We start from the raw sequence: 22,990 nt of genomic DNA, 5'->3' as shown, positions 1-22,990 counted from the left end.
CACCACAGTCTCTATGCCCACAAAGACCAAGGTAACCTGTCTAAATAACTATCGCCCAGTAGCACTCACATCTTTAGTCATGCAATGCTTTGAAAGGCTGGTCATGGCTCACATCGACACCATCAGCCCAGACACCCTGGACCAGCTCCCGTTGGCATACCGCCCCAACAGATCCACAGATGATGCAATCTCTATTTCCCTCTCCCACCTGGACTAGAGGAACACCTGCGTAAGACTGCTGTTCATTGACTATAGCTTGGCGTTTAACACTATAGTGCCCTCCAAGCTCATCACTACGCTCAGTACCTTGGGACTGAACACCTCCCTCTGCAACTTGGATCCCGGACTTCCGGACAGGGCACCCCAGGTGGTGAGGGTAGGCAACAACACATCCGCCACACAGACCCTCAACATGGGCCCCTCGGGGTGCATGCTTAGACCCCTCCTGTACTCCCTATTCACCCACGATGGCCACGCATGACTCCAACACCATAATTAAGTTTGCTGATGACGAAACAGCCTATATGGAGGGGTTCAGTGACCTGTAAGTGTCATGCCAGGACAAAAACCACTCCCTCAACGTCAGCAACACAAAAGGAGGGCCGAGCACGCACTCATCCACATCGACTCGGCTGTAGTGGAGCTGGTCGAGAGCTTCAAGTTCCTCTGTGTCCATGTCACTAAGGAATTATCATTGCCCACACACACCAACACCTCTTTCCCCACAGAAGGCTGAAAAGAACTGCAATGGGCCCTCGGATACTCAAAAAGTTATACAGCTGCACCACTGAGAGCATCTTGACTGGCTTCATCACCGCTTGGTATGGCAACTGCTTGGTATCCGATCGCAAGGCGCTACAAAGGGTAGTGCGTATGGCCCAGTACATCACTGGCACTGAGCCCCCTGCCATCCAGGACCTCTAGACCAGGCGCTATCAGAGGGAAGGCCCTAAAAATTGTAAAGACACCAGCCACCCAAATCATACACTGTTCTCTCTGCTACAGCACGGCAAGCGGTACCAATGCAACAAGTCTGGAACCAGCAGGACCCTGAACAGCTTCTAACCCCAAGCCTTAAGACTGTAAATAATTTGTTAAATTGTTAACCATCAGCTACCTGGACTATCTGCATTGACCCTTTTTGCACTAACTCTTGACTCATCGCAACTGCTACTGTTTATTATCTATCTTCTTACATAGTCACTTTATCCCTGCTTATATGTACATACATATATGTACATCAATTACGTTGTACCCCTGCATATCAGCTCGGTACTGGTACCCCGTGTATACAGCCAAGTTATCGTTACTCATTGTGTATTTATTCCTTGTGTTATTATTTTTCTATTTCTTTTTTTCTCTCTGCATTGTTGGGAAGGGCCCGTAACTAAGTATTTAATTGTCAGTCTACACCGGTTGTTTAACCAAGCATGTGACAAATACAATTTGATTTGATTTGACCCTGCTGCACTTCAGACGTATACATGTATGTTAAACCTGTTGAGTAAATGAATGAGTCCTCACTAGTCCTCCCTGGGCCTTGAGCTATGCTAACATTCTGACCACACCTCTTTTATCTTCCCCGTAGATCTGCCCAGTGGAGAGGAGGATGGAAGCACGCCAGAACCCACAGTGGTGACTGAGATCAGCACAAGTAAGAACCCTGAGCCCTCAGCCCTGAGCATAACACTCCCTGCACTCTTGGAAGAAAAACCACATGGTGGGATAAAAATAGATTCTAATAAACAAAAACGCATCCCCCACCAGGGTTGCCTCATTTAAATGGCCACCTGTCCCATAGATGTGTACAAAACATTAAGATCACCTGCTCTTTCCATGACATATACTTTCCAGTCACCACCAGGTGAATCCAGGTGAAAGCTATGATCCCTTATTGATGTCACTTATTACATCCACTTCAATCAGTATAGATGAAGAAGACGAGACCGGTTAAATAATGATTTTTAAGCCTTGAGACAATTGAGACATGGATTGTGTATGTGTGCCATTCAGAGTGTGAATGGGCAAGTCAAAACATTTGCCTTTGAACTAGGTATGGTAGTAGGTGCCAGGCTCACCGGTTTGTGTCAAGAACTGCAATGCCGCTGTTCTTTTGTTCCGCTAAGTTTCGCGTGTATATCAAGAATGGTCCACAACGCAAAAGATATGCAGCCAACTTGACAACTGTGGGAAGCATTGGAGTCAAAATGGGAATGCTTTTGACACCTTTCAGAGTCTATTCCTGGACAAATTGAGGCTGTTCTGAGGGCAAAGGGGGGGGGGACTAGGGCTTTTACAGAAATTGTATTACTGCCACACTGGCAGTCACGAGTCATGATGGCAGTCAAATTCCATGTGACCGTTTAGTCATGGTAATTAGGCTTCTCCAAGCTCTGATGCTGCTGATGGTCGTTAGTAGCCTACCAAACTTGCTAACTGCCTGGATCTCAGCACTCTATTCTCCCTCAAATCATGCAAATGTAATCGAAAATCTAATCAAACACTTCATGAGAGTCCATGAGCTCATGTTGCGCAACATTTCTATAGGCTATGCAATTGCGTGAGAAAACATTCATGGCCTCTTATTAAAAATAAGGGGCTCCATCAGCTTTCTATAGGCTAGGCTTACTAAACTCAGCAGAAAAAGAAACCTCCTCTCACTGTCAACTGCGTTTATTTTCAGCAAACTTAACATGTGTAAATACTTGTATGAACATAAGGTTCAACAACTGATACATAAACTGAACAAGTTCCACACATGTGACTCACAGAAATTGAATAATATGTCCCTGAACAAAGGGGGGGTCAAAATCAAAAGTAACAGTCAGTATCTGGTGTGGCCACCAGCTGCATTAAGTACTGCAGTGCATCTCCTCCTCGTGGACTGCACCAGATTTGCCATTTCTTGCAGTGAGATGTTACCCCACTTTTCCACCAAGGCACCTGCAAGTTACCGGACATTTCTGGGGGAATGGCCCTAGTCCTCACCCTCCGATCCAACAGGTCCCAGGCGTGCTCAATGAGTTTGAGATACGGGCTCCTCGCTGGCCATGGCAGAACACGAGCAGTATGGCTGGTGGCATTGTCATGCTACAGGGTCATGTCAAGATGAGCCTGCAGGAAGGGTATCACGAGGAAGATGTCTTCCCTGTAACGCACAGCGTTGAGTTTGCCGGCAATGACAACAAGCTCAGTCCGATGATGCTGTGACACACCGCCCCAGACGGACCCTCCACCTCCAAATTTATCCCGCTCTAGAGTACAGGCCTCGGTGTAACGCTCATTCCTTCGACAATGAACACGAATCCGACCATCACCCTGGTGAGACAAAACTGCGACTCGTCAGTGAAGAGCACTTTTTGCCAGTCCTCTCTGTCTGGTCCAGCGACGGTGGGTTTGTGCCCATAGGTGACGTTGTTGCCGGTGATGTCTGGTGATGACCTGCTTTACAACAGGCCTACAAGCCTTCAGTCCAGCCTCTCTCAGCCTATTGCGGACAGTCTGAGCACTAATGGAGGAATTGTGCGTTCCTGGTGTAACTCGGGCATTTGTTGTTGCCTTGCTGTACCTGTCCCGCAGGTGTGATGTACCGATCCCGTGCAGGTGTTGTTACACATGGTCTGCCACTGCGAGGACGATCAGCTGTCCGCCTTTTCTCCCTGTAGCACTGTCTTAGGCGTCTCACAATACGGACATTGCAATTTATTTCCCTGGCCACATCTGCAGTCCTCATGCCTCCTTGCAGCATGCCTAAAGCACGTTCACGCAGATGAGCAGGGATCCTGGGCATCATTCTTTTGGTGTTTTTCAGAGTCAGTAGAAAGGCCTCTTTAGTGTCCTAAGACCTTAATTGCCTACGGTCTGTAAGCTGTTAGTGTCTTAACAACAGTTTTTTTGCTGAGTTTATATTTATTTTGCAACTTTCCAAGTGTTAAGCACATTGCTTCTCTTTACAACAGGAGTAAAGCCTACCTGGCTGGCAAGAAAATGAACCCAGATCATAGTCGCACACCTCATGTAGTCTAGGCCATAGGCCTATATGTTTTGATAACGTTTGTATCTCTAAAATGGTCAAATAACTTCAAATGAAGCACATTATTCCACTTTAGGTGTAGAGCCTAACTGGCATACATACCCAGCATTAGAGTTTCAAGCTTGGGGAAGATCATTACCACCATAAAAATTACCTTTCATGACCGCCACAGCCCTACGGTGACACACTCAAAATTAGGAAGGTATTCCTAATGTTTTTTTTATACTCAGTGTACATGATTATCTATAGTATCCACACAATGGTGGACTTTTAGACGAAACTGATGATTTGTTAAACACCACCTCATTACATAGAGGGTCTTCCACAGCTAAATTGACTGGCAGTGGAATTTCACTCCTTGCTTGTTGAAACGTTTCTGCGAGGGCCTTATTTAGTCGATCTGTGGAAGAGATCACTCCTCTGTGGTGTCTTCCCCCATCTGTGATTGTGGGTTCCGCTGAGTGTGTGTGTGTGTGAGTGCGTGCATGCGCTTGTTTGAATGCATCCAGGAGAAACTGTCTGTTAGTCTGTCTCTGAATGGTGTCCCCCTCACATCCGGCTGCGCCATCTTTCACAGGGCTGAGTCTCTGGTCATAACACAGGGAGGCAGATTTTTGCCGAGATGTAAACATTCACATCTCTTCCTTTCGTCCAATGGCTGAGGTGAAAACACAAGCACATGAAAGAGAAGATAAACAACACAGAGCTGAAGCAAACATCACCAACACCTTTGTTTTGCATTCCTCAATAGATACACACGGCGCAGCTTAATGTGACCATGCCCCTGAGTAGGGTACAGCCATAGGGTACTCCCATGTAAATAGCTTAACTTTGGCGGGATCCTAAGCAAACCGATGACACTTTTTCAGCAGCCTCACGTGTCGTTATTAACATACTTGGCTGTCACAACAACAAATGATTTTCATGATACTTATTCTGCCCCTCAAAAATGTGTTGCCCGACCTGCTTAACACTGGCAGTAAAGATAGTATAGTTGTCCCATTAAACTTACATCACTGTTTGTTTACCTCTAGCATGTTTTGCCAGTTAGCTGGCAATATCCAAATGCAGATGAATATTATAGCTGTTACTTGGATGGATACAGCTCACTAGTCCTTACTACAAGCTAACTAGCAAACTTGAATTCACCCTCTCATCTGACACATGTAGGAATAAATCACGTGTGAAAATGTTCACTTGAAAAAAATATCGTTTGACGCGTGGTTTTCGGACACAAAGTTTTTTTTTTTTTTTTTTTTTACATGTACATTTTTCGGATTTGTGAAAACCAAAACTGAACATGAGTCAGATGCGTGGTTTTCGGACACGTGTGAAGTTTTACATAGATTTCTCACATGTAAGTGTTTCACATGACACGTGGTTACCCAACATTTCACGTGATAGTCTAAGTTTCACCTGTGTGCTTTTGTATCTGGCGGGATTAAACCCTGGGTCTCCCAGGTCTCCATGAGAACCCAATGTTTTGACCATTATGTTGATTGTTCAATTCAAAATAGGGCTGTCAAATGTAATAAAATAAAAAAATCTAGTTAATAGCAAGGATTTGGAGGTCTCCGGTAGCCTCTGTCTCCGGTAGCCTCTGGAACTGCCGATCTGCGGCCAACAAGGCAGAGTTCATCTCAGCCTATGCCTCCCTCCAGTCCCTCGACTTCTTGGCTCTGACGGAAACATGGATCACCACAGACAACACCGCTACTCCTACTGCTCTCTCTTCATCCGCCCACGTGCTCTCGCACACCCCGAGAGCTTCTGGTCAGCGGGGTGGTGGCACCGGGATCCTCATCTCTCCCAAGTGGTCATTCTCTCTTTCTCCCCTTACCCATCTGTCTATCGCCTCCTTTGAATTCCATGCTGTCACAGTTACCAGCCCTTTCAAGCTTAACATCCTTATCATTTATCGCCCTCCAGGTTCCCTCGGAGAGTTCATCAATGAGCTTGATGCCTTGATAAGCTCCTTTCCTGAGGACGGCTCACCTCTCACAGTTCTGGGCGACTTTAACCTCCCCACGTCTACCTTTGACTCATTCCTCTCTGCCTCCTTCTTTCCACTCCTCTCCTCTTTTGACCTCACCCTCTCACCTTCCCCCTACTCACAAGGCAGGCAATACGCTCGACCTCATCTTTACTAGATGCTGTTCCTCCACTAACCTCATTGCAACTCCCCTCCAAGTCTCCGACCACTACCTTGTATCCTTTTCCCTCTCGCTCTCATCCAACACTTCCCACACTGCCCCTACTCGGATGGTATCGCGCCGTCCCAACCTTCGCTCTCTCTCCCCGCTACTCTCTCCTCTTCCATCCTATCATCTCTTCCCTCTGCTCAAACCTTCTCCAACCTATCTCCTGATTCTGCCTCCTCAACCCTCCTCTCCTCCCTTTCTGCATCCTTTGACTCTCTATGTCCCCTATCCTCCAGGCCGGCTCGGTCCTCCCCTCCCGCTCCGTGGCTCGACGACTCATTGCGAGCTCACAGAACAGGGCTCCGGGCAGCCGAGCGGAAATGGAGGAAAACTCGCCTCCCTGCGGACCTGGCATCCTTTCACTCCCTCCTCTCTACATTTTCCTCCTCTGTCTCTGCTGCTAAAGCCACTTTCTACCACTCTAAATTCCAAGCATCTGCCTCTAACCCTAGGAAGCTCTTTGCCACCTTCTCCTCCCTCTTGAATCCTCCCCCTCCTCCCTCTCTGCAGATGACTTCGTCAACCATTTTGAAAAGAAGGTCGACGACATCCGATCCTCGTTTGCTAAGTCAAACGACACCGCTGGTTCTGCTCACACTGCCCTACCCTGTGCTCTGACCTCTTTCTCCCCTCTCTCTCCAGATGACATCTCGCGTCTTGTGACGGCCGGCCGCCCAACAACCTGCCCGCTTGACCCTATCCCCTCCTCTCTTCTCCAGACCATCTCCGGTGACCTTCTCCCTTATCTCACCTCGCTCATCAACTCATCCCTGACCGCTGGCTACGTCCCTCCCGTCTTCAAGAGAGCGAGAGTTGCACCCCTTCTGAAAAAACCTACACTCGATCCCTCCGATGTCAACAACTACAGACCAGTATCCCTTCTTTCTTTTCTCTCCAAAACTCTTGAACGTGCCGTCCTTGGCCAGCTCTCCCGTTATCTCTCTCAGAATGACCTTCTTGATCCAAATCAGTCAGGTTTCAAGACTAGTCATTCAACTGAGACTGCTCTTCTCTGTATCACGGAGGCGCTCCGCACTGCTAAAGCTAACTCTCTCTCCTCTGCTCTCATCCTTCTAGACCTATCGGCTGCCTTCGATACTGTGAACCATCAGATCCTCCTCTCCACCCTCTCCGAGTTGGGCATCTCCGGCGTGGCCCACGCTTGGATTGCGTCCTACCTGACAGGTCGCTCCTACCAGGTGGCGTGGCGAGAATCCGTCTCCTCACCACGTGCTCTCACCACTGGTGTCCCCCAGGGCTCTGTTCTAGGCCCTCTCCTATTCTCGCTATACACCAAGTCACTTGGCTCTGTCATAACCTCACATGGTCTCTCCTATCATTGCTATGCAGACGACACACAATTAATCTTCTCCTTTCCCCCTTCTGACGACCAGGTGGCGAATCGCATCTCTGCATGTCTGGCAGACATATCAGTGTGGATGACGGATCATCACCTCAAGCTGAACCTCGGCAAGACGGAGCTGCTCTTCCTCCCGGGGAAGGACTGCCCGTTCCATGATCTCGCCATCACGGTTGACAACTCCATTGTGTCCTCGTCCCAGAGCGCTAAGAACCTTGGCGTGATCCTGGACAACACCCTGTCGTTCTCAAATAACATCAAGGCGGTGGCCCGTTCCTGTAGGTTCATGCTCTACAACATCCGCAGAGTACGACCCTGCCTCACACAGGAAGCGGCGCAGGTCCTAATCCAGGCACTTGTCATCTCCCGTCTGGATTACTGCAACTCGCTGTTGGCTGGGCTCCCTGCCTGTGCCATTAAACCCCTACAACTCATCCAGAACGCCGCAGCCCGTCTGGTGTTCAACCTTCCCAAGTTCTCTCACGTCACCCCGCTCCTCCGCTCTCTCCACTGGCTTCCAGTTGAAGCTCGCATCCGCTACAAGACCATGGTGCTTGCCTACGGAGCTGTGAGGGGAACGGCACCTCAGTACCTCCAGGCTCTGATCAGGCCCTACACCCAAACAAGGGCACTGCGTTCATCCACCTCTGGCCTGCTCGCCTCCCTACCACTGAGGAAGTACAGTTCCCGCTCGCTGCTCTGGCCCCCCAATGGTGGAACAAACTCCCTCACGACGCCAGGACAGCGGAGTCAATCACCACCTTCCGGAGACACCTGAAACCCCACCTCTTTAAGGAATACCTAGGATAGGATAAAGTAATCCTTCTCACCCCCCCCCTTAAAAGACCTAGATGCACTATTGTAAAGTGGCTGTTCCACTGGATGTCATAAGGTGAAAGCACCAATTTGTAAGTCGCTCTGGATAAGAGCGTCTGCTAAATGACTTAAATGTAAATGTAAATGATTTGCTGTGATTAATCACGTATTCGGAATTTGCTCAAATTGAGCGGTAATTTGAGATGTCAATATTCTTGTAATTCTTTTTATATAGAACATCTTGATTTTTGTCCAAATGAACAGTTAGCAAAATGAGGTGAATTGATAAAGCACACTTTCTTTAACCTCAATGTCATTGTCATTGTTGTTTTTAGCTGTATAGATGATGTATTTTCGATTTAAGGCTTTCCTACAATGTGATTAATCAACATCAAAAAATAAGCGCACTAAAATTACAAAAAGTTAACTGATTAAAACTCAAAATCATCTCTTTTTAGAAATGTGTTTGTTCACATTAATTCCAAAAGCAAACGCAGTGAGCTTAAATTTAACGTTTAGAGTTCACATGTTAACACTACTCTTTTTTTAAATTTTATTTTTATATACATGTGAGGAGAATAACATGTGATCACCTTACATGGACTAGTAACTGGAAGGTTGCAAGTTCAAACCCCCGAGCTGACAAGGTACAAATCTGTCGTTCTGCCCCTGAACAGGTTAACCCATTGTTCCTAGGCCGTCTTTGAAAATAAAAATTTGTTCTTTAACTGACTTGCCTAGTTAAATAAAGGTAAAATAAAATAAAATTGCAAGTTCACATGTGAAAATCACATTTGCAGTTTCACATGTAAGAACTCCAAATGTGTAAATCTCACTTTCACATGTGAAAAACAATGACATTGGAAGAAGCGAAAAGAACAGAGAAGTGGCTTATTTTTATTCTGTTTTCTGGTTTGTACGCATGGTTACGTTTTCAAAATCTATAGGTTACATGTTTAACTAAACTGTGACAAGTTTTCTGGTCATTTTTATGCATCATTTAATTGTTTTGACCAAGTGAAAAACAAGAGAGATTTTCAGGAGTGTAGACAGACTAAGTATAGCTAGTTCACTTTTATATGCAAGTCAATGAGAACAAGATGGCGTTTCGGATTGATTTGTTTAAATATCCGTTATAAATGTTTTTGGCTCTTAAATGGTTTTATTTTTTACAAATGAGGCCTCATATTGAGTGTATTTACATGTGTACATTTGAACCTCGCATATTGATATGTATTTTAGAAGGTTATTTTTTATGACATTTGTATCTAATGGTCGCATGCTAATTGTTAACCGCTAGCTAGCTTAGTGATAGGCGATAGCTAGCCTTTCATTTCACCCTAGCTAGCTAGCTTCTGTTATTGTTAGATGTCCAATGTTTTTTGTTCAATTTAATCTAAAGGCCTAACAGGGATTTTAATGTATTTTAAAATGTGTGAATGCGTTTGCTTTTGGAAGGAATGTGAAGAGATACTGTTCTGCAAATAGATGATTTTTGAAATAGGGCTGTCAGAGTTAATCAGTTAACTCAAATTCACTTTTTGTCATTTTAGTGCACTGTAAAAAAAAAATGTGATTAATCACATTGTCTGAAAGCGTTGAACATACACCGAAAACATCCAAAATACATAATCTATACAGCTAAAAACAACAATGCGATGTCAAAGGTTGACATTGAGGTAAAAAGTGTGCTTTATCAAAAAAATAGGAAGGATGAAAGTTGTTTCTGTGAACTATCCTTTTAACACAGCCATTTCACAGTCTTCACATGTGAAATGGCTGTTTTAAAAATAAATAAAAAAGTTGTAAGGGTTTCTTCACCGAAATGGCTCAGCACTGAGGCCTAGCGAGCTGGATATGTCCAGGTAAGGAGTACAAAAGTCCTTCAACTGTACACCTCCTTTATTGAAGCATCCAGAGGTAGCCATGACTAAGCAGGTGAATTACGGGTTGCTCACAGCATTAGCAGATCACACCCGCAGTAGTAGATTTAAAGTCTCTAAGCCTCCAACAGTCAAAATGGAGCACATGAGTGGTTTGTTGACCCATTTGAGGATTATAGATGTGAACACACCAGACACCACTTGGGGCGTGTTTGTAGTTCTCGGCCAAATCCTGCTGGGAAGCTTGGATTAGTGGCCTCAGGGTCAAATCAGATTTGGCAGATATGCATTACACACTACACAAAAGTTTATTCAAATACAAAAGGAAGTGGGAAAGTCTGAAAATATAATTGAGAATATATGGGATTTCTGGGGTTTTCTGCAAAATAATCGTCTGATAAACCATCCAGTCTTACTGTCCTACTGTATCGACATGCTTTTCCTACACTGGAGTCTTTTTTTCTACTGCTATCACAAAGAACTTGCTATTTCTGGCAGTAAAAATGTCTATTTTAACTTTCGCTCTTCAGTTCAGTTAGTGTTACAATTTGGACTTGTTGTTAGTAAATATCCATGACGAAGTACTGTATCCAATTACTCAGACAATTTTCTGTTTCAGAATAGAAAACATGCCTTGTCTGGCAGCGGTGAAAGCCGGGGCAACAGTGTGCTGTGCTCACCGTTCCATTTTTAGATTATTATATGACAGCAGTTGGGAAGGAATATTACTGGTTTCCTTAGTTGGATTTGTCTGGTCAACGCGTTGGTGCCGAGTCTCCCTGTCCAGCGGGTTGTCCTTGTAGCATGTAGGCCCTCGGCTCTCCTTCCTCCCCCATTTACATAGTGTAGAGTGATGGAAGTAGAAGTGCCACTTCTGCACCCATTATGATGCACATACTGTTGTGTTTGCTGTGTTAAAGATTTCCCCCTTTCCTAGTCTCTCAGGGACCTAACATTTGAACCGGTTGATCTGGCATTTGAAGCTGTGTGAGAAACAAATCCAGAGTCTTTAACTGTTATTTTCAACCTCTTGTCTATTGTCTTTTGGTCCACTGAAGGTTCTGAAGTTCAGTTCAGCATGGTCCCTCCCAACCTCCTCTCTTGACCTCTGCAGCATATCTCGATACAGTTCTATGGGAGACATCCTCCAGCCAGTCTTTCATCTCTCGGTATTCCACTGGTTCACATGCACCCGCCTCCTTGCAGACATTCCTAGAGCAGCCAGAGAACATTGTTTAGAGCCATAGAAACAGAGGTTAGTTAGAGAGTTCTTCCCAATGCTAATTTTAAACCAGAGGCTTCAAAATTCACTATCTCCAGTCTGACTCGGTCTGTCTTCCCTTGGTTTAAAGGCATTTTATCACAGACTACACTGACCTCGAGACTGCTTGGTTATTTATTGTTTTTTGTGATGTTTGAAATCCCATCTGCAAACAGTAGGTGGAAATGTATGTACAATGTGTCATGTGTTCTTACACTAATTTATTTTAAAACAATTCAAACATACATAATTAATCCCCTTTAATTAATATTTGAAGTTATTTCCAGCAGAGTGACAACACTTGTTTAAGATGGGTCAAAGGGCCTCCAGGAAGTTTGTTTTAACTTTGGGGTCATGGGAAGATTCTCACAATGCCCTCCCTGTATATACACAATTGAAAACATGACATTACATTTCACCACACATTAAGTGTGTGCCCTTAGGCCACTACTCTACTACCACATACACTACATTACCAAAGGCTCATCAAACATCTCATTCCAGAGTCATGGGCATTAATATGGAGTTGGTCCCACGTCTGCTGCTATAACAGCCCCCACTCTTCTGGGAAGGCTTTCCGCTAGATGTTGGAACATTGCTGCAAGAACTTACTTTCATTCAGCCACAAGAGCATTAGTGAGGTTGAGCAATGATGTCTGGCGATTAGGCCTGGCTCGCAGTCAGCGTTCTAATTCATCCCAAAGGTATTAGATGGGGTTGAGGTCAGAGCTCTGTGCAGGCCAGTCAAGTTCTTCCACACCGATCTTGACAAATCATTTCTGTATGAACCTCGCTTCGTGCACGGGGCCGGGGCCATTGTCATGCTGAAACAGGAAAGGGCCTTCCCCAAACTGTTGCCACAAAGTTGGAAGCACAGAATCATCGACAATGTTGTTGTATGCTGTAGCATTAAGATTTCCCTACACTAGAACTAACCACTAACCACACCATGAAACACATCCCCAGACCATTATTCCTCCTCTACCAAACTGTACAGTTGGCACTATGCATTGGAGCAGGTAGCTTTCTCATGGCAATATCGTCCACTACTAAGTTGTCAGGCCCAAATGGCTTGTCGTTTTTGTTAGACAACAATCATTTTTTCACCTCTTCCACACTCACTTCACAGAATTCCAAATTACAACGTTGGCCTTCAAAATGTGGTCAATTAGATTCTGAACTTGTTGCTGGCAGGTCATTCCCAAGTTTGCTAATCTTGCCAATGAAAAAAATCATTAAAATAATTGACAATATCAGTGGGTTTTGTGATGAATAAGCCATCTGATTCAATGAATGATGGAGCTGAGTTAGCCTTTTTGCCAAAAATGTATTTAAGGTGGCCCGAAGCTTTTTACTATCATTATTTATCTCATTTATCTTTGTTTCATAGCACAGTGTGACGTGTGTAATGTGTGTGTCAGTCAGTGGCGTTGTTCGTCAGACTGCCTGGGCTCTCAGATAGTCACACCGACAGGGGGCAGAAGGACAAGCGGTGGCAGCTGCAGTTATGTTGGTGTGTTCTTTGTTGTGGTTCTGCTCAGGCCTTCTCGGAGGGGGTCACTGGTCACACTCAGACACACCTGCGTCACTGACGTGAACAGGGGGCAGAAAGCAGAGCAGAACTTGCTACGGGTGGAAGGGATGGTGTGTGATAGGAGGACTACTCATGGGAGGATAAGAAAAATAAATAAAACTGTAGTATTTTAGGACACTGTCTGATGGGGTTAAGCATTTCAATTTAATCCCTTACTCCTTGATTGTTTATTTGTTCACAGTGCCAAGGCATTGTCTTTGATTATTATTCAGTGTCAGTGTGAATGGTTTTACTGAATGGTTCCCAAACTGTGGGACCCAAAGCATTGTTTTAATGTTCTTTTTTAACAAATTCTTACATTATCTTCAGGAGAATATTAGCCTGGAGTGTCGGTCACAATTAAATCTGTTCCTTACGTTTTTCTTCAGATTCAGGCATAAATTATGGCGCAGCCCTTAATTGCTGCTCTTGACAACATAATTTGAGGCTCCTGATAATAATCTGTTATGAGTTCTAACTGGTGGCTGTGGCTCTGCCTGCACTCTTATCTTCTTTCTCCTGAACAAACCCTCACATCTCTGTGCTGGCTTAGAAGAAATAAAATAGGGCAGTCAAATTGAACTTGGTAAATTCATACACACGAATAAGAATGATATCTTTCTACATTTTTTCCAAATGGAGAAAGTTTATTTTTCTCAAAATGAGTGATAGTTGCTAACGGTTATATTGGGCTTAATTTTAAGAGTTGAAAACCAACTTTGGCATTATTATTATTCTAAAATATATGGTTTCTAGTAGGCTACAGAATTAGAGGAGGGCTGTTTCTCTGAATCTCAGGCAGTAGGCTCAAGAAAGGCCATTTGTCTCCCCAGAGGCAGCTTGCCTATCTTCCAGACTCTGACAAGCAGTAGCAGTTCTCTAGGCATAAGCAACATAAACACTTAGGCTAGTACATAGGCTAGTACAATATACAATGTGAAACTTCTAAATTTGATATCAGCAGTTTTCCTCTGATGTCAGTCACTTACACTCACTCAATTAGCCCGTGTCAGCTAAAATGTTCTAGATTGCTAGGTCTAGCCAGCTATCTAAACCTTGTAGTAATCATGGCCAAATTATTGATTGGGCATGCAGGGCCAAAACGTTAGCAACAGCCCTGATTAGCAGCAATCTATCCCCTGAGTAGCAGCAATCTATCCCCTGAATAGCAGCAATCTATCCCCTGAGAAGCAGCAATCTATCCCCCGAGTAGCAGCAATCTATCCCCTGAGTAGCAGCAATCTATCCCCTGAATAGCAGCAATCTATCCCCTGAGTAGCAGCAATCTATCCCCTGAATAGCAGCAATCTATCCCCTGAGTAGCAGCAATCTATCCCCTGAGTAGCAGCAATCTATCCCCTGAATAGCAGCAATCTATCCCCTGAGAAGCAGCAATCTATCCCCTGAGTAGCAGCAATCTATCCCCTGAGTAGCAGCAATCTATCCCCTGAATAGCAGCAATCTATCCCCTGAGAAGCAGCAATCTGTCCCCTGAGAAGCAGCAATCTATCCCCTGAGTAGCAGCAATCTATCCCCTGAATAGCAGCAATCTATCCCCTGAATAGCAGCAATCTATCCCCTGAGTAGCAGCAATCTATCCCCGGAGAAGCAGCAATCTATCCCCTGAGTAGCAGCAATCTATCCCCTGAGTAGCAGCAATCTATCCCCTGAATAGCAGCAATCTATCCCCTGAGAAGCAGCAATCTATCCCCTGAGAAGCAGCAGTCTATCCCCCGAGAAGCAGCAGTCTATCCCCTGAGAAGCAGCAATCTGTCCCCTGAGAAGCAGCAATCTGTCCCCTGAGAAGCAGCAATCTAGGCCATAATTCTGGGGGAAAGCACTAAACATGTTTATGCAACATAATAATCACCCTTAGAATCCTTCCCAAAACACATTATTTTGTATTTAAAATGAAGAATATCTACAATACAAATGCCCCCCACCCTAGTCAAAAAAGGACATTGCACAATAGTAAGCTGGCTTATTTTCCTTCATTTTTCCCTTCTTGATTTCAATATGAACGAGGAACCAGGTACTGGTATTTGTATGTACTCTTTCTTAGTCAGAAAAAGGCTAAATTTAAGAACTACATTTGAATAGTTAACATGCTGTATATTAGTGTAACATTAGTAGCAGTTAATTTAATTGGGTGGTGGGGGGTGCACAAGATGTTCCGTCATGATGAAACGGGGCATGGGAAGCAGTTTACTCATCCACTCCAGCTCTGGGCCCTTGATGCTGCTACAGTCGGTTGTGCCAATAACAGTTCATGTTGCCTTGGAAAAGTGAACTTTTCCTCTCCTCTTTAGCAAACACTTCTTCAAGAGATTTAGTTTACACCGAGTTTACACAGTTTGTTACGGTTTCAGATACAATTCTCAACTTATTTGTAGTAGTAGATGGTAACAAATACATCTGTCTAATTGACCTACATTACTGACAGGATGTCAGTGGGGGGTTATCGCTGATGTCAGTTGGATATCAACTCATCTCAAACCTAATCCTGCATGTGTGCTCGTCAGGCCAGCAAGTCGATTTGGCTACTTGAGGGTAAATATTAAGATGTACTTTGGATATAAATATTACGGAACATCCCAATGAAAATATGTGAATAGATAAATGGTGGTTCACTTATCTAGCTGATTATTCAATAGTCTCAAGTTCCCTCCAGCGCAGAGTTTGTTTTCATTGTGTATTTCAGTTCGACATGGTTTCCTGCTCTACGTTTTGGGAGTAAACAACTGTCCATTATCATAGTGATAATCCTTCTCCTGGGATTCGCTAAACGGTTTACAGCTTTTCTTCCGGTAGTTTGAAAAAGCTCATTCACATTTTACCCGCTGAAATGACCAAAAGAATGGGAAACAAAACTACCCACAACTCTTTGATCTAGTAAAAACTCAGATAGTCACTGAAACAGTGTTTACCGTACGGAGTCGTCGACGGCCAACAGTAAGTAGCCCGGGACTTAACAGGAGAGTTTAGCCACGACCGCTCTGCTCTCTGCTCTTTTTTTTTCTCTCATGGCAGCAATTTGACTGTGACAAGGATCGCAACATTTCCAGTAGCTCTTTGAAGTTGTGCAGATGCTTCGTTAACACTAATTAGGTTGGGTCACCATGAACTGGACTACCGACAAACCCTTTAGCCTTTAGGGAAGGGGCCGCCGCCACCCTTTTGACACGCACCACACTGTCATTGTTCTATGTATTTGACAGGAACATATAGGCACTTCTATACTGTTTCTGGAGAATGTTACTGTGAAGCAGAGCTGGCTGAAGCCATCTTTCCTCTAGAGACGTGACTTCTGTTTTTAGAGCGTCAACTTACATCGATCCCTCCATTAAATCGTATGAGCTTCCTCGCCAAGCAAGGGAGGGGCATGCATCATAGATTCTCTCTAGTCTATTCAATGATATTGTCTCAGCGAAGGCCCGTGTGTGTTTCTGTGTGCGCAGCAGGGGCACGGCTGGATCCAGCATACCTACTTGATTATATAGGCTTCACCAGCAGTTCAAGTTTATGACAGGGGACTTGCAACAGACTCTGGACTGGAGCCTTTTTAAGAGTTCCTGCAGCTAGGATCTCACTGTAAGAGTTAGCATTGCATAATGCATATTATTGCACTGATATAAATGCAAATGAGATTTGTATTATTATTATTATTATGTTTTTCTTTGCAGAATAGTCTACAGTGATATAATGTTTATTATAAACTGGGTAGTTCGAGCCCTGAATGTTGATTGGTTGACAGCCGTGGTATATAAGACCGTATACCACGGGTATGAAAAAACATTTATTTTTACAGCTGAAATTACATTGGTAACCAATAGCAATAAGGCACCTCAGGGGTTTGTGATATGTGGCCAATATACCACGGCTAAGGCCTGTATCCAGGCACTCCTCGTTGCCTCGTGCGTAAGAACAGCCCTTAGCTGCGGTATATTGACCATGTACCACACCCCATGGGGCCGTATTGCTTAAATGACCTAGTATAAATGTTTACATAATGACAATTTCTTCTCAAACTCTTGCTCAATGTCTTTCAGAGCATGTCCTCTGGTCTAACCAAAGCAATGGAAGAATGATTGAGTCATCAGAAAATAGTCCCTTTGATGTCTTTTCCAGTGTGATATATTGCACTGGTTTTTAGTGAGAAATCAGTCCAGTCTCCCAGCCTTTTCCATCCTAATGGGAACAACAGGAAGTGCCAACTCCTAGTTGACGCTCCGAGTCCGAAACCCCCTTTTTTTTACAGAGTGGATCCAACCATCAGAGAAGCAGGCTGCTTTCCAAATATCTCCCTCTTCCCTAAATAGTGCACTACTTTTGACGACAGCCCTGTGGTCAAAAGTAGTGCACTACTTTTAAGGTTTCATTTTGTGACGCACACGCAAATGCAGAGAGTGGAGGGAAGTGTGTTCAGTCTGAAGGATTTCCATTCAGCTCCCAGTGATATATTGACATAATTCCCTAAGAGATAACCTCTGACCTTCTTCCCTGGACTCTGTCATGCAACGGAGCTTTGTCATTGGTTTTTCCATTCAGTGCGTTGGTCATTTATCATCAAGCTCACACTGGAATGAGTGGGTGAATGGACACGCATGTCAAAGGAGCATTGCAGAGCGTATCACTCATTGCAGTGTGATCAGATACACTGCTGCTATACTCTTTAGATTCTACATATATGGAGGACTGTCATGTCAGATATTGATTGAATGTACAGTATTTGTCATTTTATCATTACATTTGAAGTACTTTGCTCTGTGAATGGACATTAGCATTGAATGTATGGGTCATTACAGATGCACTGTACATTGTAGACAACTGTTTAGCATTTTTACATTTTATCGTTATTAACATTGTAAGTTCCCTCTCTGTGACAAGTGGCATTGATGTCAGAGAAATATCACATTGCAGATACACTGCTGCTATACGATATTGTGTACAACTCATGCAACTCAGACTCGTGTGTTCTGATATTCATTAAATGTGTGTCTCATTTATCATCTGGTTCACATATGTCTATGTGACGTGACGTTAAAGACAGTGGGATGTAACAGATCTACTGATAGACTGCAACCACATTTAATACGTTGTAGTTCCATTGGATTTACCTTACCCATCAGGATTCTATAGAGAGAGCTCAAAAAGTACTCGCACTCAAACCAACAGTCATTGGTTATCACAGACTTGTCCTTGTGCCTTACGAGGTATTTTCACACTGTTCACACGTCCCGATTTTCAATTTCCACAAAGCTCGGCCCTCCTCACAATTCATTCAGTCTGAATAGCCCAGGGACTTTTTCTTAGTTGTGCAACTGTTTCTGTTGAGAGAAATCTCTTGAGAAATGTTCTGTCCTTTCTAATCAACGCTTTCCATTTTTTCTTTCCCCTCACACTCCGTGCCACACTCCATGCCACACTCATCTGCCTCGAGTAACTCTGTCCTTTTTCCTGATTCATCTCTCACTTGTTCTTGTTTTCTCTTTTGACCCCTATGTTTTATTTTTTATTATTGAACCTTTATTTAACTAGGCAAGTCAGTTAAGAACAAATTCTTATTTACAATGACGGTCTACTCCAGCCAAACCCGGACGATGCTGGGCCGATTGTGAGCCGCCCTATTGGACTCCCAATCACAGCCGGATGTGATACAGCCTGGATTCGAACCAGGGACTATAGTAATGCCTCTTGCATTGATGATTCCGGGTTGGAGCGAGCGGTCGCATTCGCACTTCGGCCGCAGGTTGTATAACTTTTCATTACATTTCATTACATTTCACTATAGTACAACGGTTTGATTTGTCTAATCTTAGCAATTTCTTCTTAGCTAGCTACATAGCCGTCTTTGTATCAAAGATAAAGACACTGCTATCTGCCCAGCAGCTAGCCAGATAGCCAGCTAGCTAACCACCGAATAGCAGCACTAAAAACTATTACACTCAACTGAATGACCTGATTAGTGTAGTGTTAGCTAGCTACATAGTTGTCTATGCTGTCTTCGTATCCAAGATAACTGTGTAGTTTAGAGTGTGTAGTCTTAGAGTGATTATCTTAATTTACCGAGGTTAGCTAGCCAGCTATTTGTCGTCCTTAACGTAGGAGACACTGCTAGCTAGCCAACAGCTAGCCAACGTCCACCGAATTGAACTTCCTCACTCAACAACCCGGTCGCATTCCGCTTCGCTCCACAGGTAGTATCACATTTTCATTTCATTTCATTATAGTACAACGGTTTGATTTGTTTGATCGTAGCTAGCTACATAGCTAGCTACATAGCCGTCTTTGTATCAAAGATAATTGTGTAGTCTAGAGCGATTTTCTAGGTTAGCTAGCCAGCTATTGTCGTTCTTTTAACGCAACGTAACGTAATCAACACTGCTAGATAGCCAGCTAGCCCCCGAATAGCAGCACTGTCGAAACTATCACACCCAACGGAACGACTTGATTAGTGTAGTGTCAACAACGCAGCCACTGCCAGCTAGCCTACAAAGTCAACAACGCAGCCACTGCCAGCTAGCCTACTTCAGCAGTACTGTATCATTTTAATCATTTTAGTCAATAAGATTCTTGCTACGTAAGCTTAACTTTCTGAACATTCGAGACGTGTAGTCCACTTGTCATTCAATCTCCTTTGCATTAGCGTAGCCTCTTCTGTAGCCTGTCAACTATGTGTCTGTCTATCCCTGTTCTCTCCTCTCTGCACAGACCATACAAACGCTCCACACCGCGTGGCCGCGGCCACCTAATCTGGTGGTCCCAGCGCGCACGACCCACGTGGAGTTCCAGGTCTCCGGTAGCCTCTGGAACTGCCGATCTGCGGCCAACAAGGCAGAGTTCATCTCAGCCTATGCCTCCCTCCAGTCCCTCGACTTCTTGGCACTGACGGAAACATGGATCACCACAGATAACACTGCTACTCCTACTGCTCTCTCTTCGTTCGCCCACGTGTTCTCGCACACCCCGAGAGCTTCTGGTCAGCGGGGTGGTGGCACCGGGATCCTCATCTCTCCCAAGTGGTCATTCTCTCTTTCTCCCTTACCCATCTGTCTATCGCCTCCTTTGAATTCCATGGTGTCACAGTTACCAGCCCTTTCAAGCTTAACATCCTTATCATTTATCGCCCTCCAGGTTCCTCGGAGAGTTCATCAATGAGCTTGATGCCTTGATAAGCTCCTTTCCTGAGGACGGCTCACCTCTCACAGTTCTGGGCGACTTTAACCTCCCCACGTCTACCTTTGACTCATTCCTCTCTGCCTCCTTCTTTCCACTCCTCTCCTCTTTTGACCTCACCCTCTCACCTTCCCCCTACTCACAAGGCAGGCAATACGCTCGACCTCATCTTTACTAGATGCTGTTCTTCCACTAACCTCATTGCAACTCCCCTCCAAGTCTCCGACCACTACCTTGTATCCTTTTCCCTCTCGCTCTCATCCAACACTTCCCACACTGCCCCTACTCGGATGGTATCGCGCCGTCCCAACCTTCGCTCTCTCTCCCCCGCTACTCTCTCCTCTTCCATCCTATCATCTCTTCCCTCTGCTCAAACCTTCTCCAACCTATCTCCTGATTCTGCCTCCTCAACCCTCCTCTCCTCCCTTTCTGCATCCTTTGACTCTCTATGTCCCCTATCCTCCAGGCCGGCTCGGTCCTCCTCCCGCTCCGTGGCTCGACGACTCATTGCGAGCTCACAGAACAGGGCTCCGGGCAGCCGAGCGGAAATGGAGGAAAACTCGCCTCCCCTGCGGACCTGGCATCCTTTCACTCCCTCCTCTCTACATTTTCCTCTTCTGTCTCTGCTGCTAAAGCCACTTTCTACCACTCTAAATTCCAAGCATCTGCCTCTAACCCTAGGAAGCTCTTTGCCACCTTCTCCTCCCTCCTGAATCCTCCTCCCCTCCCCCTCCTCCCTCTCTGCAGATGACTTCGTCAACCATTTTGAAAAGAAGGTCGACGACATCCGATCCTCGTTTGCTAAGTCAAACGACACCGCTGGTTCTGCTCACACTGCCCTACCCTGTGCTCTGACCTCTTTCTCCCCTCTCTCTCCAGATGAAATCTCGCGTCTTGTGACGGCCGGCCGCCCAACAACCTGCCCGCTTGACCCTATCCCCTCCTCTCTTCTCCAGACCATTTCCGGAGACCTTCTCCCTTACCTCACCTCGCTCATCAACTCATCCCTGACCGCTGGCTACGTCCCTTCCGTCTTCAAGAGAGCGAGAGTTGCACCCCTTCTGAAAAAACCTACACTCGATCCCTCCGATGTCAACAACTACAGACCAGTATCCCTTCTTTCTATTCTCTCCAAAACTCTTGAACGTGCCGTCCTTGGCCAGCTCTCCCGCTATCTCTCTCAGAATGACCTTCTTGATCCAAATCAGTCAGGTTTCAAGACTAGTCATTCAACTGAGACTGCTCTTCTCTGTATCACGGAGGCGCTCCGCACTGCTAAAGCTAACTCTCTCTCCTCTGCTCTCATCCTTCTAGACCTATCGGCTGCCTTCGATACTGTGAACCATCAGATCCTCCTCTCCACCCTCTCCGAGTTGGGCATCTCCGCCGCGGCCCACGCTTGGATTGCGTCCTACCTGACAGGTCGCTCCTACCAGGTGGCGTGGCGAGAATCTGTCTCCTCACCACGTGCTCTCACCACTGGTGTCCCCCAGGGCTCTGTTCTAGGCCCTCTCCTATTCTCGCTATACACCAAGTCACTTGGCTCTGTCATAACCTCACATGGTCTCTCCTATCATTGCTATGCAGACGACACACAATTAATCTTCTCCTTTCCCCCTTCTGACGACCAGGTGGCGAATCGCATCTCTGCATGTCTGGCAGACATATCAGTGTGGATGACGGATCATCACCTCAAGCTGAACCTCGGTAAGACGGAGCTGCTCTTCCTCCCGGGGAAGGACTGCCCGTTCCATGATCTCGCCATCACGGTTGACAACTCCATTGTGTCCTCCTCCCAGAGCGCTAAGAACCTTGGCGTGATCCTGGACAACACCCTGTCGTTCTCAAATAACATCAAGGCGGTGGCCCGTTCCTGTAGGTTCATGCTCTACAACATCCGCAGAGTACGACCCTGCCTCACACAGGAAGCGGCGCAGGTCCTAATCCAGGCACTTGTCATCTCCCGTCTGGATTACTGCAACTCGCTGTTGGCTGGGCTCCCTGCCTGTGCCATTAAACCCCTACAGCTCATCCAGAACGCCGCAGCCCGTCTGGTGTTCAACCTTCCCAAGTTCTCTCACGTCACCCCGCTCCTCCGCTCTCTCCACTGGCTTCCAGTTGAAGCTCGCATCCGCTACAAGACCATGGTGCTTGCCTACGGAGCTGTGAGGGGAACGGCACCTCAGTACCTCCAGGCTCTGATCAGGCCCTACACCCAAACAAGGGCACTGCGTTCATCCACCTCTGGCCTGCTCGCCTCCCTACCACTGAGGAAGTACAGTTCCCGCTCAGCCCAGTCAAAACTGTTCGCTGCTCTGGCCCCCCAATGGTGGAACAAACTCCCTCACGACGCCAGGACAGCGGAGTCAATCACCACCTTCCGGAGACACCTGAAACCCCACCTCTTTAAGGAATACCTAGGATAGGATAAAGTAATCCTTCTCACCCCCCTTAAAAGATTTAGATGCACTATTGTAAAGTGGCAGTTCCACTGGATGTCATAAGGTGAACGCACCAATTTGTAAGTCGCTCTGGATAAGAGCGTCTGCTAAATGACTTAAATGTAAATGTAAATGTTGCACTGAGATGCAGTGCCTTAGACCGCTGCGCCACTCGGGAACCCCCTGTCTTCGACCCCACACCAATCCCGTCTGCCTTCCACCCCCCCCCCCTACTCCCCTTACCAT

General features: G+C 45.6%; 1 protein-coding gene across 12 annotated transcripts in view; it reads left to right on the top strand.

The window, feature by feature from the left end:
- LOC115102455 (basement membrane-specific heparan sulfate proteoglycan core protein-like) overlaps positions 1 to 22,990 on the top strand; it is a 173,367-nt gene that overhangs the window by 53,905 nt on the left and 96,472 nt on the right. For all 12 annotated transcript variants that reach the window (XM_065005470.1, XM_065005480.1, XM_065005479.1 and 9 more), the window contains exon 3: positions 1,589 to 1,654. In XM_065005470.1, the coding sequence (XP_064861542.1) occupies positions 1,589 to 1,654 (66 nt within the window). The remainder of the gene's footprint in view (positions 1 to 1,588; positions 1,655 to 22,990) is intronic.

Source organism: Oncorhynchus nerka, linkage group LG20, assembly GCF_034236695.1.
Source record: "Oncorhynchus nerka isolate Pitt River linkage group LG20, Oner_Uvic_2.0, whole genome shotgun sequence".
Classification (NCBI taxonomy): Eukaryota; Metazoa; Chordata; class Actinopteri; order Salmoniformes; family Salmonidae; genus Oncorhynchus; species Oncorhynchus nerka.
Note: the sequence above shows the minus strand (reverse complement) of the source record. Positions and strands in the feature narration are given on the sequence as shown.